This window comes from Grampus griseus (assembly GCF_964374135.1).
Source record: "Grampus griseus genome assembly, chromosome: 20".
Lineage (NCBI taxonomy): Eukaryota > Metazoa > Chordata > Mammalia > Artiodactyla > Delphinidae > Grampus > Grampus griseus.
Window position 1 is genome coordinate 10,537,981 of NC_139014.1, and position 15,340 is coordinate 10,553,320.

General features: G+C 52.2%; 1 protein-coding gene across 1 annotated transcript in view; it reads right to left on the bottom strand.

Annotated features, from left to right (window-relative positions):
• The window catches only part of TBC1D16 (TBC1 domain family member 16), a 79,761-nt gene that overhangs the window by 53,946 nt on the left and 10,475 nt on the right, over positions 1-15,340 (bottom strand). Inside the window, exons 2-3 of the mRNA XM_082678876.1 lie at positions 8,784-9,023; positions 5,277-5,874 (exon numbers count right to left, since the gene is read on the bottom strand). Of these exons, the coding sequence (XP_082535002.1) occupies positions 5,277-5,874; positions 8,784-8,961 (776 nt within the window). The 5' untranslated portion in view covers positions 8,962-9,023. The remainder of the gene's footprint in view (positions 1-5,276; positions 5,875-8,783; positions 9,024-15,340) is intronic.

Sequence of the window (15,340 nt, forward strand, 5' to 3'; positions counted from 1 at the left end):
CCCCCTCACAAGCACTGTTTCGTCTGGACCTGCACTGTCCAACACAAAGCCCTCGCCGCCTGTGGCTATTGAACTTTAAATTCAGTGAAGATGAATAAATTAAAAATCCAGTTGCTCAGTTGCCAGAGACACATTTCCAGGGTTTCATAGCTGCATGTGGCCAGCAGCTACCACACGGGACAGCGTTCATCACCACGGAAAGTTCTATAGGACGGCACTGGCCCAGGTGACAGGTAAGTCTCACGGAAAAGCAACAGCACAAGGCGGCATATGTTAAACGCCACACAAATGAGACGCCGGGGGAAAGCAGCAGGAGCTCTGTAGAGCGAGCAGGGGTCACGGAGGAGACCGCAGTCTGGCTGGGGTTTCAGCAGGGGAGGGGAGAACATTCCAGTTGGAGGGAGGCTGGGGAAGGGTGAGCCTGCTGGGGCCGGCTGGCCAAAACACCGCGTGCGTGGGAAAAGAGGAGAGGACAGGAGGTCAGGAGGCAGGTGAGCATCGGAGCAAGACCCCAAGGGCAGGCAGCCTGCGGCCCCCTGGGGCTGTACCCGGCTCTCCTGGACCCACATCTGGGCTGGCTGAACCACTGCCCCAATGAAGCCACGGCGAGAGTCCCTGCGTGGCAAGGCCACCCAGCTCGTTCTGTAACCTGAACGCCACCCTTCACTCGGGATGGCCGCCCCAAGAACACACACCAAGAATGACAAAGGAGGGGATGAGAGAGGGGAAACACAGCACGCATTTACCCTGGGGGTGGGGGCACCGATGACAACTCTGGAGACGAGGGTGGCAGACCATCAGCATCAGCTTCATAGGAAGGACCTCACAGGGTCTTAGCAGGTCTTCTCATTAACAAGCATGCAAGGGACTTCCTTGGCAGACCAGCGGTTAAGACTCTGCTCCCACTGCAGGGGGCACGGGTTCCATCCCTGGTCGGGGAACTAAGATCCCGCAGGCTGTGTGGCACGGCCAAAACAACCCCAAAGAATAAAAATAAAAAAACAAGCATGCAAGACAGTGGACAAGGGTGAGCCAGTCTAAGCTGTGTGTGGGTTCATGATTAATATAACCACACTGTAACATTTTTGAAACATGAGAAAAGAAAAAAATTACTCGTAACCACGCTATCCTAACAATTGGCACAGCTTCCTCTCAACCTGTGCTGTCCAATAGAGTGGCCACATGTGCCACTTAAATTTATCTCAATCAATATCACATAAAATTAAAAATTCAGTGTGTCAGTCACACTAGCCACCTTTCAAGTGTTCCCTAGCTGAGCAAGCCAGTGGTGCTGTCTCGAAGGCACAGATCTGGAAAGTTCTAGTGGGCAGCACTGCTTGGCCCACCTCATTCATGCATCAGGCCTTTCCATAGATTTCAATCAAAATGTGCACATCATTTGCCACCTGCTTTGTCTGTGATGCACTATAAATTTCCATGCTGCAGCACAGCCTTTACAAATACACATTCTTCTGTCTGGCAGTACCGAGGTTCTGAACATTTTGGAAAGTCAGAGGGTGCCCCCTCCTCAGGAAAATGCACACCCATGAGCACACATACAGGAAGTGGTGTAAGACTTCAGGGGGCTCATGGACCCCCATTAAAAATCCCTTGACCTGGAAGATAAACTGTAATGGATGGGTCTCCTTCTCTAGCTTCTTCCCCTTTTTCCTCCATTGTAAAGAATAGCATGATGAACATCTTCATGCAAATGTGCTTTATTTCTGTAGTTTAGATTATTTCTTAGGACGAGTTCCGGAGTGGAGCTGTGTTTCAGCTCATACATTTAGGGAGTGGAGCTGTGTTTCAGCTCATACATATCGCCACACACTTCCCCAAGGGGGAGCAATTGACACGCCACACGGGGGTCCACATGCGGGTCCTGTTATATGACACCCTCATCCAACTGGCCCTTGAGACTGGGTACCTCTCAGGACAGGAGCGAATGACGGGATGGCCACTTATCTTGTCGGTGGTCATCCTCACCTTCATCTCAATCCAAAGCCTTGATTTCTGACACTGTGGAAGGTATGGGGCTGAGAGCCACAGACCCTAAACCCTGCCTGTATAACTCAGATCTCCATGGAAGGAGGGTCCATGATGACAAGTCAGCAGCACATCTCTCCTTGTCCACCCATTTCCCAATAGTCCTTGGACACTCATATAGTCAAGGATTTCCAGCCATCACTGTGCTGGGGCTGGTGGGGTGGCTATGGCAGGTGGCCTTGCCATCTAGGGATGAGGCTGTGCCGGGCTATACCCCGCAGGTAGCACACGAATGGACACTGCCTTTCTAACGACTCAGCCCTTCTGTGAACTACCAGCCACATAACAAAATGTTTAGGGGACTCTCGGATGGGGGCTGCTTCCCCCTCCTCGCCCATCCCCAGCCTCAGGCTCAGCCTCCATGTGTAGTTCTTCAGTTCTGCCACCAGAGGGATCCCATGAGCCAGCCTTCCTGCTCCCCTCCCAGGGAGCCAATTCCCAGTTAAACTAGGAGCCTCTGCTCCAGGAGCCGCTATGAGTGCATTCAAGTCCTCAAAGACAAGCTCCCTGAGGGGTGTCTGGTCCAGCAGATGCCAGCGCTCCAGGACCTCGACCCAGATTCCCTCTGCCTGAGGCACAAGGCCCACGTCTCTCTCCCCGTGCTCCCCACCCCAGCAGCGGTTCTCATACCTGGCAGCACTTTGGAAACCCCTTGGGAGGCCAAACACTGCCCAGGCCCGGGCCCCATCCCAGCCATTCTGGTTCAATCAGTTTGTGTGTGGCCTGGGCATCAGGAGCCTTCAAAGCTGCCTGGGGCATTCTCATTTTTTGCTGGGCTGGGAAGCCTTGCTCTATAGCTCCCAGTACTACTGACCATTTAGTCCCAATTTCCAGGCCCATCACAGGGCAGGAGCTGTGGGAGGGAGGGAGTGGAGGAACACCAGCTTTGCTTCCAGGTCTCAGATGCGGTGGGGAGACAAAACTGCAACTCAGCTCCGAGAGCAAAGAAGCAAGTAAACATGAACTGCAGGGACCGCCTGGCAGGAAATGTAGATTCCAGGGCCCACCCAGCCCCTTTTGAAATCACATCTGTTTTTTTTTTAAGCTCCCAGCAACCTGTCAAGCACGGCTGGGTCAGGAACCAGGGTGCCTCCATGTGATACTTCTCACATTCCGTCTCAAAGACAGGCTGTTTCCACATCAGCCCCTGACTGAAGCACATGCTCCCAGGAGGCAGGGAGGGACCTCACTCATGGCCATCCTGCCCCAGCCCAAAGCCTTGGCTGAATTGGACTGATTGGGCCAGAAAAGCAAGCAATATGGTATCGTTGGAGCTCCACGGCGAGGGAGGGAGCTCCCTCACAGCACTAGTCTTCTGAGCACGTCTTGCAGCTCTAAGCAGAAACATGACCCCTAAATTAAACTGGGTGGAGCAGGGATCTGGAAGGTAAAAGTAGGGTTCCCAAAGCATGACCACAGAAAGGGCTCATGGTGGGGCAGCCAAACTTTCACACCTGACAGATGCCACCCAGCTTTAGCTCAGGAGTCTGCACGCGATACAGAATAATGCTTCCAAATCCAACTGGAGGTGGAAATTGTTGGGAATATTAGCCAGACACACAAACGGAGTGCTGACACACTAGGATGGACCTTAAGGAAGGAGCCAGACACAAAAGGACACAAGTTGCATGATACCATTGAGGTGAAATGTCCAGAACAGGCAAATCCACAGAGACAGAAAGTGGCCGAGGGAGGGGCACGGGGAGTGCCACTTAGTGTGGCACCACCAGGGGGAGTGCTGACAGAGCCCCACTGGCGGCAGGGCCCAGGCGTGGCTTTGAGTTATGTTCTCAGCCTGGTTTCCTGGTGGGAAACAGCACACGGCTCAGGGAACCTCATGGGGCACTGGAGTCCTCGGCTACAGCTGACCGCTCCCCTTACATGCACCCTCCAGTACTCGAGATGGATGTTATCAGTTTACCCTTGGGCTCTAACGGACCACATCCTACTGAGGGGAAGAAAACAGGAATGAATCCATCTCAAATTCCTTCCCGCTGAAGCCAGCAAAGCATTCTGCATTCCTCCGCCCTACTCCTTTTCTCCTGGGATTACATCAGTTCATGTGACCTTATGTGCCCTAGGTCTAGTGTAGACCCGGCAGTGTTCGAATCTGACTCGGCTCCTAAATTAGCTGGGTGACCTCTGAGCCTCGCTTTCCTCTTCTATACACAGGGGGCGACGTTAGCACCTACCTCACAGGGTTTGGGATGGACGGTTGGGAGCATGGAAAGAATGAACCCATGGCACACATGCCCAGTGCCCAGGCAAAGCTCAGACCATTCACACGTCTCACATGCCCATCTCATCTCATGAGCTCAACAATTGTGTGCTGACTGTCTGATTATGTCAGCACTTACTATCATCACCATTGCTAGCCTAGAAATCTAATGAGAACAAGGACCACGGCCGAGCATGAGAAGGGGCGGCAGAAGTCCCACACCTGCCCATGCCAGGCCTGCCCCGGCTGCTCCGGGTTCATGAGCCTCGTGCACACCCACCTCTGGGAGGCCCTGAGGCCCCCTAACGACGCTGTGTGGTGGCCGCCACGAGACTTCAAAAACCCTCCCCAGTCAGGCAGGGGGCAGGTCTCACTGCTGCCCGCCCTGGTCCCTGCCTGTGTGGCCGGTGAGCCCACCAGTGTGCCCAGGCATCTGGTTCCCCTGGGCTCTGGGGCTGTACTGTAAATGCTGCCAACTTCCCCCTGGGGTTGTGTTCCAGCCTCTTACAGCTTGAGGGTGTGAGAAGTAGAAAGGCTACGGACGCCTCTGGAGGGCCGGGCCGCGTGCCTGGCTTGGCCCCAGGCAAAGCACAGAGCCTGGCTGGGGACCAGGCCTCCCCCACAAGCCTTCGGCCACCACCCAGGCCTCCCTGAGTTTGCCTGGGGGTTGGGAGATGACCAACCATCTCCTCCAGAGATGAGCACAAAAGACACCTGGACTCCTGGGGCCTGGCACCAGGGGGGTTAGACTGGGTTATGGGGCCAGTCAGAGCTGGCAGGGAATGGTTAGTCCTAGGGAAGGGGAGAGAAGAGGGAGGGAACCCCCAGCCCCCCTCCCCCGGACTGTGCGTCCATCACAATCCCCCAGGGTGGCGTGAAGTGAGGGGACAGGGTGCGGAGGCTCTGGTGCCGGCGGGATGGGATGCGGGCATCCTCAGCGCTCAGTGAGCAGAGCGGGGACAAATGCCGCTGCTCTTGGCTCCAGAGAGGCAGTGGGGAGTCAGGAACTCACCCGCTCTCGCTCTCCAGGAACACGGAGCTGCTGCTCTCTGCGAGGGCGGCGCTGATGGGCGAGAGGCAGAAGGGTGAAGAGAAGGCCTCTGAGTCCGAGTCGAAGGAGCTGGCCCTGCTCACGCCCTCGGCCGACAGCTCCAAGGAGCCCTCCTCCTCGCCCGCCTCGGGTCGCGACTCCCGGCCCTCTTCCGTCCCGTCCTGCGAGCTGACCGCCGACAAGATTCCCGAGTCGCTGTGGGCTGGCTGAGAGGCCAGGAGGGAGCTGTCTGTCCCCAGGCCCAGGGCCAACTTCTCCCCGTCCTCGGGCGAAGGGCTGACACGCTCGGGGTCTCGCATGCTCTGGGCCACCACCAGGATGTCCTCATCTCTGGGGATTAGGGTGGGCCTGGGCTCCATGGGGGACGGCGGAGGGGGGGCCCCCGAGCTCTGGGTACGCCGGCCCCGAGGGCGGGGTGCCTTGCGCACGGGGGAGCTCTCGGGGGTGATGTAACGCAGCGCCTCCTCGTCCTGCTTCTGGATCCGGGAGTTGGGAACCCATGCGAGGATGAGGGTGGTCCCCAGCAGTTCATCCTTCTCCATGTACAAGCACAGGTAACCTAAGAGGGGTCAGAAGCACAGGCGGTTAGGGAGGCCATGCGCGAGGTGCCGCTGGCTGGTTTCTCGTAGGAGCCACACCTGGGGTAGTTAAACTGTGGGGCTGTGCAGACTAGCCAGGCTCCAGACACAGCCTGGCCCTAAGAAAACACACCTGAGGGATACAGTTGAGCTCAGGATGAATGAGCGCTGTGGGCATTTTCTAAGCACACACACTTAGCAGATCCAGTGGGCCTGGGGCCTCAAGCAGCAGCCCATCCTGTGCTTTCCCTCCTCCTCTCGTTCAGAGCCCCACCCTGTCCACTGACTGGGGGCTCCAGAGCTTCCCTGCCTCCATCAGCCTCCCGGTCCGGGCAAGCCCAGGGAACTGGGGGGAGCACAGGGACCCAGAAGCCCCACTGGCTTCACAGCCTCACCACAATCTTAGGACGGATACAGGCAGCAGATTTTATTGTTATGTCCCAAAAAGAATAAATCCAAGATGAGTGGCACTGGGGCTTTTTCCAGTCGGCTGTGGCTTCTTAGCATTTCTTCCTTACCACTGTTTTGGAAGAAGGGGCCATCTCGATGTCATGCCCTGCACTGCTGACAAAAATGAGAAGAGCGATTCTCCAAGGCTGCCGGCAGTGCGTGGGTGGGCTCTTCGGGCCCCTGACCGCTCAGTCTGGGGTAAGGTGGCCTTTCCTCCTGCAGCACCTGCCATTTCGGGGTGTCCTGACTCCTGGGCCTGTTGCACCAGGTTCCCAGGCCTCCTGGTTTCTGTTCTGAGAAGCCCCTAGGGCAGGAGCTGGGGTCCCTTTCATGCCCCAGGGCTCTGGCTCAACCCAGAATCCTTAGCCTGGCTCCCATTTCCAAAAGAGGTGGGGGGAACTCCAGGGCTGTCAGCCAGTTATGCAGAAGGATAACGTTCGGGTGAGGCCAAGTGTCTCCACACCCGCAGATCACGTGGCTTTGGGTTGGGAAGGGAGCCTGAGACCTCTGGCCCCCTCTCCCTTGCCTCCCATCACAACAGGATGATACCAGAAGCCCTCCAAAGGCTGTTGCTATTTTTTTTGTTTTATGCCCAGAACATGTAACACCCTCAGACCCAGGCCTAGAACCTCTGCACCTGGCACCCCAAGTCCTCGGAGTTGGTCCCGTGGTCAAGCGTCCACAGGGTCAAGGTGACATGCCACCCAGAGCCTGCACCCCCTTCTAGAGCACACTCCAGGGACCAGGACCCTGAATCCCCTGCCCTCACAGTTCAGAGTCTGCTTCCAGGGCCTGCTCGGGGCTTCCCACCTGAGCTGTATGTGGGGGCTGTGGATGGGGCTGTGGTGTCACCAGGAGAACACCCGGGGCCCCTGTAGTGCAGGAAAGAGCTGGGGCTGGAAGCAGGCTTTCCTGCTTTGGAACCTGGAGGGTCTGGTGATTCTAAGTCTGCACCTAACTGTCCGGGTGACTGTAAAGATATGCTTATCAAGGCAGGAGGACAGAATACTTTCCAAAGAGTTCATTAGTATAATTTAAACTTGCCTTTTTTATTACTTTATTTATTCAGTACTTTGTTGACACATAATTTGCATGCATTAAAGTGCCCAGATCTGATTGTAATTCATAATTTTAAATGTATTGACATCTGATGTGGGACCTCTGTCTGGACTCAGGTGGGCTGCAGCCAGGCTGCAGGTGCACTGGGACTGGGGATACGGAAGCACCTTTCGGCAGCCTAGGGAGCCCACAGGATGAGCCCAGGGCTTGCCCTCACCCCACCTCCATCCCAGGCTGGCATTGGGGAGCACCTCTGAGCACCAGCCTCCTTGTCCGAGAGACAGGCCTGCCCAGGCTCCAGCCACTCTCATGAGGTTGTTGTGCAAATTACATAAGGTGATACATTTGTCTGTTGCAAGTCATTTGCGCAAATGACAAAGGACCACACAGACCTCGAGTATCACTAACCCATCTTTTTGATGCTTCCTCAGAACAGCAGGGCTGAGGGACTCAGGTGTGAGTGCTGGGCTGCCATAACCAGGTCTAACACCCCCTGCCTCAGAACAGTCACAGTCAGTGACACTCCTGCAGAGAGAATCTGTGCCCACTCCCTTAGTGCACAAGGAAGCTTGCCGTTTTGGGGCTCAAAATACAACTGGAGCCCTGGAAAAAATGTAGTTTCTTTCTCTGTGGCTTAGCAAAAGATAGCAAAGTCACTGCCACTACAGGAAAAAGTTTCCCACTCCCGGAACTAAGGAGAGCCATGGGCTGGAGTGTCCTGGGAATGGCTCAGGGTAACTCCGGGCTCCCATGTGGAGGGTCAGGAAAGGACCCTCCTCCATCTCCATCCCTGCAGAGTCTAAGAATTTTCTTCCCTGATTTCAAAACAGAGGATTTAAGCACAGAGGGTGTGCAGGATCAAAGATTTCCACGTCCCCAGATTCCTAGGCCTGCTTCACGCCCCACTCAGTCCTCACCCCACACTCTGGACTGCAGGAAGGGACGAAACCACCAAGACTGTCCTGAGGGCCTCATTCCTGCACATGCTCAAGGGGGCCTGGCGGAAAGCCTCTCACTGGGCAGGTTGCCCCAGGATGCCCCGCTTCCCTCTGGTTTCCCTCCCTGCGCGCAGGGGGCTCCCTGCTCCCAGAAGCCCTGTAGTGCTCAAATGCCCTCTTCTACTTGCAAATTCAGGCTAATTCCCCTTAAACCGTCCTGCCTCCCCTTCATGAGTCAAAGGTCACTGGCCTGCTTCCCAGATGGTGAAATTAGGGCAAACGGGGAAGTGGCGCAGGAGCTGGCTAACTTTACAGAGATCAGCCAGCTCTCCCCAGGCCTGTGACTCCACAGCCCTCCCCTCCCAGGTCTGTGACCCCAAGCCTTCCTCTCCCAGCATGTGAGCCCAGGCCTGTCACCCCAGGCCTCCCCACTCTGAGCTCACCTGGGTGGTGCTCCCCGAGCCCCTGCAACCCTTCCGGCGGGTGCACGCAGACATTGTTCTTGGAGTAGATGATCTCCCCATCCAGGACGGAAGGGGGCCCACCGCCGCCACCGGGGGTGAGGGTCAAGAGGTCCGAGGCTTTGGAGGAGGCCCGGCGAAGGAGGCGGCCCAGAGACATTGCCAGGGGAGTGTTTCCATCCTCTGCACACTTGGGCCCAGGCGGGGCTCTTCCAGACCTGCCTGGGGGAGGAAGACAGAGAAAGGGCATGGCCAAGGTCATGAACTTGGACTGGGTATTCCTGGGGCAGCATCCTACCCCACACCAGTGGGCTGGAAACAGAAGCTGTGGAACCACAGAAGGGGTCCTGCTAGCACAAGGCCATGTGGAGGGTGAGCTGGGTTCTCAACAGTGGCGCTACGGACACTTGGGGCTGAGTCATTCTTGGTGGTGGCGGCTGTCCTGTCCATTGTAGGGTGTTTTGCAGCATCCCTGGCCTCCACCCACCAGATTCCACTAGCAACCCTTTCCACTATGACAACCAAAAATGTCTCCGGACATTGCAAATGTCCCCAGGGGGCAAAAATCACCCTGTTAGGAACTGGTCTAGGGAATTCCCTGGTGTCCAGTGGTTAGGACTTGGCGCATTCACTGCCACGGGCCCAGGTTCAATCCCAAGTCGGGGAATTCAGATCCCACAAGCCGCGCAGCACGGCCCAAAGAAAAAAAGAGAGAGAGAGAGAGAACTGGTCTAGAGGAATCTGTTCCCACAGCAGCAATTTCCAAACCTCCAGGACACAGAGTTCACCCCTGTGTCCCTTCCTTCCTGAGATTCTCAGCCATCTGCGATGCTTCCCAGGGAACATCCTGGTTCTCCTTCATCCTTCCCACCTTTCCCAGCCTTCTCCACCCTCACTTGCCCCGTGTGTCCTCATCATCCCAAAGCCCAGCCTGACGTCCCAACACACGCTGGCTGCCCCAGCTGGGAAGGGGTCACAAGTGATAGGTGAAGGACCCAAGTTAACAGACAACTCATTCTTTAAAAAAATAAACTAGAAACCAAAGGATCGGATCCAGAATATATACAGAATTCCTAAAGACTCCCTGCAAAAAAAGGAGCAATATCCCAACAGAAAAAGCAGGCGATTCACAGAAGTGGAAACAGAAGGACTGAGAACATGAAATGAAAACCCAACACCCGACACACTGGCAAAAAGCAATTTTAATTCCAGCAAAAATGAAACAAAAGCCCAGGCAGCTATGTGAACCAACCAGACGTTACTGTCAATGGGGCTCATGACGGCCGCCCACCAAGCTGGGAGTAGGATGACCACAGGTATGATGTCGCCTGTGTCAATGAAGAGATGTGCGTAAAGCTATTTCCTGGTCAGAGATCATGGATGTCCGAGATTTCAGGCCATGCTGGGCAGGGTGCAGACCAGCCTTGTGGGGCAGGGTGGCTGGGTGGAAGCGTCACAGAGGGGCTGCAACTCAAGCTCTCAGAAAAACAAAGAAGACTTGAAGCCGGTATGATAAAATTATTGACTGGGAATGGATAGACCAAATGGAGTCTGTCCATATGATGGGATATTATTCAGCCTTAAGAAGGAGGGAAATTCTGACACCTGCTACAACCTGGATGGACCTTGAGGACATGCTCAGTGAAACTAGCCTGTCACAGAAGGACAAATATTGTATGATTCCACTTATATGAGGTACCTGGGGTAGTCAAACTGATAGAGACAGAGAATAGAAGGGTAGGTGCCCGGGGCTGGGCGGGGGCTGGGGAGTTAGTGTTTAATGGGGAGAGTTTCAGTTTGGGAAGATGAAGAAGTTCTGGAAATGGATGGTGGTGACGGTTGCACAACAGTGTACCCGAAGGTCCCTAATGCCACTGAACTGTGCGATAAAAACGGTTAAGAGGGTAATTTTTATGTCATTTTTTGGTGGGTTTTTTTAGTGGTCTTTCTTTCTCCTCTTTCTTTCTTTCTTTTCTTTCTTTCCTTTCTTTCTCTCTCTCTCTCCCCCTCCCTCCCTCCTCTCTCTCCCTCCATTTCTTTATTTTTGGCTGTGTCGGGTCTTAGTTGCAGCACACGGGATCTTTTGTTGCAGTGTGCAGGCTTCTCTCTAGTTGTGGCGTGTGGGTTTTCTCTTTCTAGTTGTGGTGCGTGGGCTCCAGAGTGCATGGACTCTGTAGCTTGCAGCACGTGGGCTCTCTCGTTGAGTCATGCGAGCTCAGTAGTTGTGGCGCTCAGGCTGATTTGCCTCGAGGCATGTGAGATCTTAGTTCCCCAACCAGGGATTGGACCCAAGTCCCCTGCATTGGAAGACGGATTCTTAACCACTGTACCACCGGGGAAGTTCCTCGTTTTATTTTTTTTGGCCACGCCGCGCAGCTTGCGAGATCTTAGTTCCCCAACCAGGGATTGAACCCACGCCCTCGGCAATGAGAGCATGGAGTCCTAACCACTGGACTGCCAGGGAATTCCCTATGTCATGTATGTTTTACCACAGTAAAACTTTTTTCCTCTCACTGTTGTGGCCTGTCCCGTTGCGGAGCACAGGCTCCAGACGCGCAGTCTCAGCGGCCATGGCTCACGGGCCCAGCCGCTCCGCGGCATGTGGGATCCTCCCGGACCGGGGCACGAACCCGTGTCCCCTGCATCGGCAGGCGGACTCTCAACCACTGCGCCACCAGGGAAGCCCAGTAAAACTTTTTTGAATAATCAACTGGAGGCGGTTCTCAGGCTAAATTATATTGTTCTTTGCACCCTCTACACTTTGTACATTTACCCTTAAATCCAGGGCTGATTTAGGATGTTCCCTAAATGGAGTTCTTTCTGTGTCCAGTGCTTGGATGGGTTCTTGGGGCAGAGGGCGGGGGCTGGGGGTCCAGCCGGCTCAGCAGGGTAGGGGTTGTCTCAGTGCTAATTTCCTTCAATGTCCTGGGACCAGGCAGCTCAATGCTGGATCCTCAGGCCCTTATGGCTCTCTGGGTGTCCCTCTGTGCCCCCTTGCTCTGATCTCCCATCTCTTTGCATATTTCCAGTTGCCTCCACGGCTACTAACTCTCCCAAACACAGCATCCTTCTAACAGTTCCCTGCAGGCCCAAGAGTCACCCTTCCCATTCCTGCGTCTTTACCCAGAAAAATCCATCACTCTCTTCTCTTTCATTGCTGAGGTTCCCAACGTCAGGATGACCTTGAAAATCACTAGCCCTGGAGACTCAGGCCCAGCTGGGGTCCTCACCTCCTCAGCCCTGAGCCACAGAAGCCCCTCCATTCTTGGCCATATCCAGGGCCCCAAATCCACCCCTTCTCAGGCATCCCCCATGCCTGAGACACCACTTTCAATGTGGGCTGCAGAATCAAGTTGATCCCTTGGCCCAGGGGACGGCAAGCTTGTTCTGTAAAGGGCCAGACAGGAAATATTTTTGGCTCTGTGGGCCCAGCGGTCACTGTGGAGACTACTCGATTCTGCCCTGTTGTATGAAAGCAGACAGTACGTGGGCAGGTATGACTGTGGTCCCACGAGACTTTATTAAATAGATACTCACGCCAATTCCATATAATTTTGCCGTTACACAAGAAAATTCTTCCAGTTTTTTCACCCATTTAAAAACCTAATAACCATCCTTAGTTTGCGCACTGTATAAAACAGGAAGAAGGCTAGATTTGGTCCACGGGCGATACGTGGCCGACCTCCGGCTCAGACCACTTTCTGGATACTCGGGGCAGGGCTGCTCCTCGCTACCCAAATCCCCTCCGGGCCCACCTCTGGGGAAGCCTTGTGGCCTCCCCAGGTCGAGGGGGCGTCTCTCGCTGTCTTAACCACTGAGTCCTGTCTGAACACACAAGGCACATTATGACGCTTGACAACCAATGTTCGAAGCTTAAAATAAATCACACTGGAACCTACACATCAAAATATGTGTTTTCCTTCCAATTAATCATCTGGCAAAGCTATATTCTTTTATTCTAATGATGACTTCACTCCATTGTCTGTCCATTCTAAATATTTTTAGAATTCAAGAATCATTCCAGAATTACAAGATCAGTTAATGAGCTATACAAGAAAAAGAATTCCCTTCTCCAGACCAGCACTGCCCAGAAGACATACAATGAGAGCCTCATATGCAATTTTAAGTTTCCTAGTAGCCGCATTCTTAAAAAGTAAAAAAGAAATGGGGGAAATTCATTTTAATAGAATATTTTTAGTCAAGCCACTATATCCCCTATAGTATCATTTCAGCATGTAATCAGCATGGAAAAATTACTCGTGAGCTATTGTACATTATTTATATCTCCAGAGTCTGGTGTACGTTTTGCACTTAAGCACACCTCAGTTCACATCAGCCACCTTCCAGGTGCTTAGTGGCCTCCTGGGGCCCGTGGCCTCCTGCTGGGTGAGGCTGGGGCAGGTCTGGAGCCCCACCTCCTTCTGGGCCTCAAATGGTATTACTTAGTTTAATCGCCCTAACCTCCAGAGCGTGCTGCAAACAAGGCTCAGCTGAGTCCAAAAACCGCACCATCTTTAAGCTAAGACGGTTTGCCACCACTGAGGATAATCAAAAGAATGTGCTGGAAGCTCTGAAGGAGATTCCAAAATACAAGTGTTCACAATATAGCGTTTGCCCCACATCGGCTGTGAAACCCCCCACTGCAGCTCTGGAAGGTACATCCTAGAAGCGCAGTTTTGCAAACGAGAAAACAGGGGCCGCACACCCCAAGTCAGCCAGTGAGCGGACACACCTGAACATGAGACCTTTGTCTTCTGTGCGTGGAATTCTGGCTCCTCCCCCTGCCCCTGTAACCTGGGTGAGCAAGGACTATCCCCCAGTTCCACCCCCAGGTTGTTCAGTGCGGGAGACAACGTGCCTCTGGGTAGATCTAGCACGTCTGTTAAACATTAGCCACGAATATTTACTCTCTTCAGACAATGCTCATTTATTTTTTCAATGTATTTGTTCCTTTGTGAGCCTATTTCATCTCAACTAATACTGGTTCCCGACCTCTGCTCTCTGTCAAACTAGGAGTGGAGAATCCTTGCCCTATTTTTTAAAAGCTTTTTCTTTTTTTAGATTACGAAACGTGTTCAGAGAAGTACAAAGAATACATGTCCCTTAACTCACAGCATCCAAAAATAATCTGTGTATTTTCTACTATCTTCTGTGTCTATCTTAACAGAACAAAACCACCCACTGGAATTATACCATACCATTCTTTCAGTTATAACATACATATATTTTCCCATGTGCTATAGGTTGAAATGTGTCCTCTCCAAATTCTTATGTTAAAGTTCTCACCCCCACACCTCATAATTCAACCTTATTTGAAAGTAGCTTCTATACAGATGTAATCAAGTCAGAATTAGGTCATTAGGGTGGGCCCTAATCCAGTGACTGGTATCCTTTAAAAAGAGGGAGTTTGGAGATAGACACTGGTGTACAAGGAGAATGCAATGTGAACATGAAGACAGCCATCTACAAGCCAAGAAGAGAGGCCTCAGAAGGAACCAACCCTTCGACACCAAGATCTCAGGTTTCCAGCCTCCAACACTGTGAGAAAATTAATTTCTGTTGCTTAAGCCACCCAGTTTGTGGTACTTCTTATGGCAGCCACAGAATACTAATATACCACATTATTAACTAATTTAAAAATTCAAAATGTCAACCCTCCATCTTGATAGCTATAAATATATAACAAGGATGCACCATTCTTGAGCCAGCCACCATCATTAGATATTTGGTTTCCAAATAGTGGCTACTTAAATAATAAACTTTACATTTTATACATAAATGTGTACCTGTATCCTCACTATTTCCTTAGGACAATTTCTGGGATTCCTGACTATTTCCTTAGGAGGAAAAACTGGACCCCTGACATAATGTCCAATGGATTTCCAAAAAGGTATCAGAGTTTTAGGGATTTGAATCTTTGCTAATTTGGTCATTGGAAAATGGTTTTCTGATCATCAGTTCACTTGAGCAGTTTCTCCTATGTTTATTAAACATTTGTGAATTGTCTGTTGGTGTACTTTGCCAATTTTTCTGCTGGGGTGTCAGAATTCTTATTGATATGAAAGAACTCTTTATATAGCAAAGATCTTAATCCTTTGCTATAGTTGCTGCATGTATGTTTTTCCTAATTTGTTATTTGCCTCTTAATTGTATTACTCATTTTGAAATACAGAGGTTTTAAACTTCTAGGCAAATTGATGATAACTTTTCCTTAGTGATTTCTTTTTATCACTTTTACACTTTATATCATTCGTCTCAAGCCAAAGATCCAGTCATCACTGGCTTATATTTTCATCTAATTTTCTTATGATGTCCATTTTCAATGAACTACTTTTGATATTTCAAAAAGCCTAATTCAAAGTATACATTTACCTGAAAAGGCCGCACATGTTAACTATTCACCAGCTCACTGAATGAGTGTTCATGTTGTTTTTATCGCTATTTCCTGTTTTTACTGTGTACTGTTACTTGATAAAAATAGGGACATCAATATAGCTTAATAAAGCTGGGGTGCGTGTCATGTAAAATCTTACGGGAAA